Source organism: Trachymyrmex cornetzi, unplaced genomic scaffold (assembly GCF_001594075.2).
Source record: "Trachymyrmex cornetzi isolate Tcor2-1 unplaced genomic scaffold, Tcor1.1 scaffold123, whole genome shotgun sequence".
In the NCBI taxonomy this organism is placed as follows: Eukaryota; Metazoa; Arthropoda; class Insecta; order Hymenoptera; family Formicidae; genus Trachymyrmex; species Trachymyrmex cornetzi.
Genome location: NW_017295795.1, coordinates 492,865 through 493,097, shown reverse-complemented (window position 1 = coordinate 493,097; position 233 = coordinate 492,865). Strand labels below are relative to the sequence as shown.

Genomic DNA, 233 nt, shown 5'->3' with positions numbered 1-233 from the left:
GCCGCGGCAAGAGATCGCCCGTACATTCCACAGGAGGCGGGTGGTCGCCGCACTGGAGATGTGAAAGATTCCGGAGCGGACTCCGCGAACGAACCGCAGAATGGCTTTCCTGTGTCCCGTACGCATACGTCGCGGAAAGAAGAAGAAACGTAAGTAAACGGCACGAGACTGTATAGAAAAAGTGCAAGAGAGAAGAAATGAGACGGAGAGAGAGAGAGAGAGAGAGAGAGAGA

The 233-nt window shown here is 54.1% G+C and overlaps 1 protein-coding gene across 2 annotated transcripts in view; it reads left to right on the top strand.

The window, feature by feature from the left end:
- Positions 1-6: 6 nt before the first annotated feature.
- The window catches only part of LOC108769996 (Dachs ligand with SH3s), a 3,110-nt gene continuing 2,883 nt past the window's right edge, over positions 7-233 (top strand). For both annotated transcript variants that reach the window (XM_018521288.1, XM_018521277.1), the window contains exon 1: positions 7-149. In XM_018521288.1, coding sequence (XP_018376790.1) covers positions 101-149 — 49 coding nt within the window. In that variant the 5' untranslated portion in view covers positions 7-100. The remainder of the gene's footprint in view (positions 150-233) is intronic.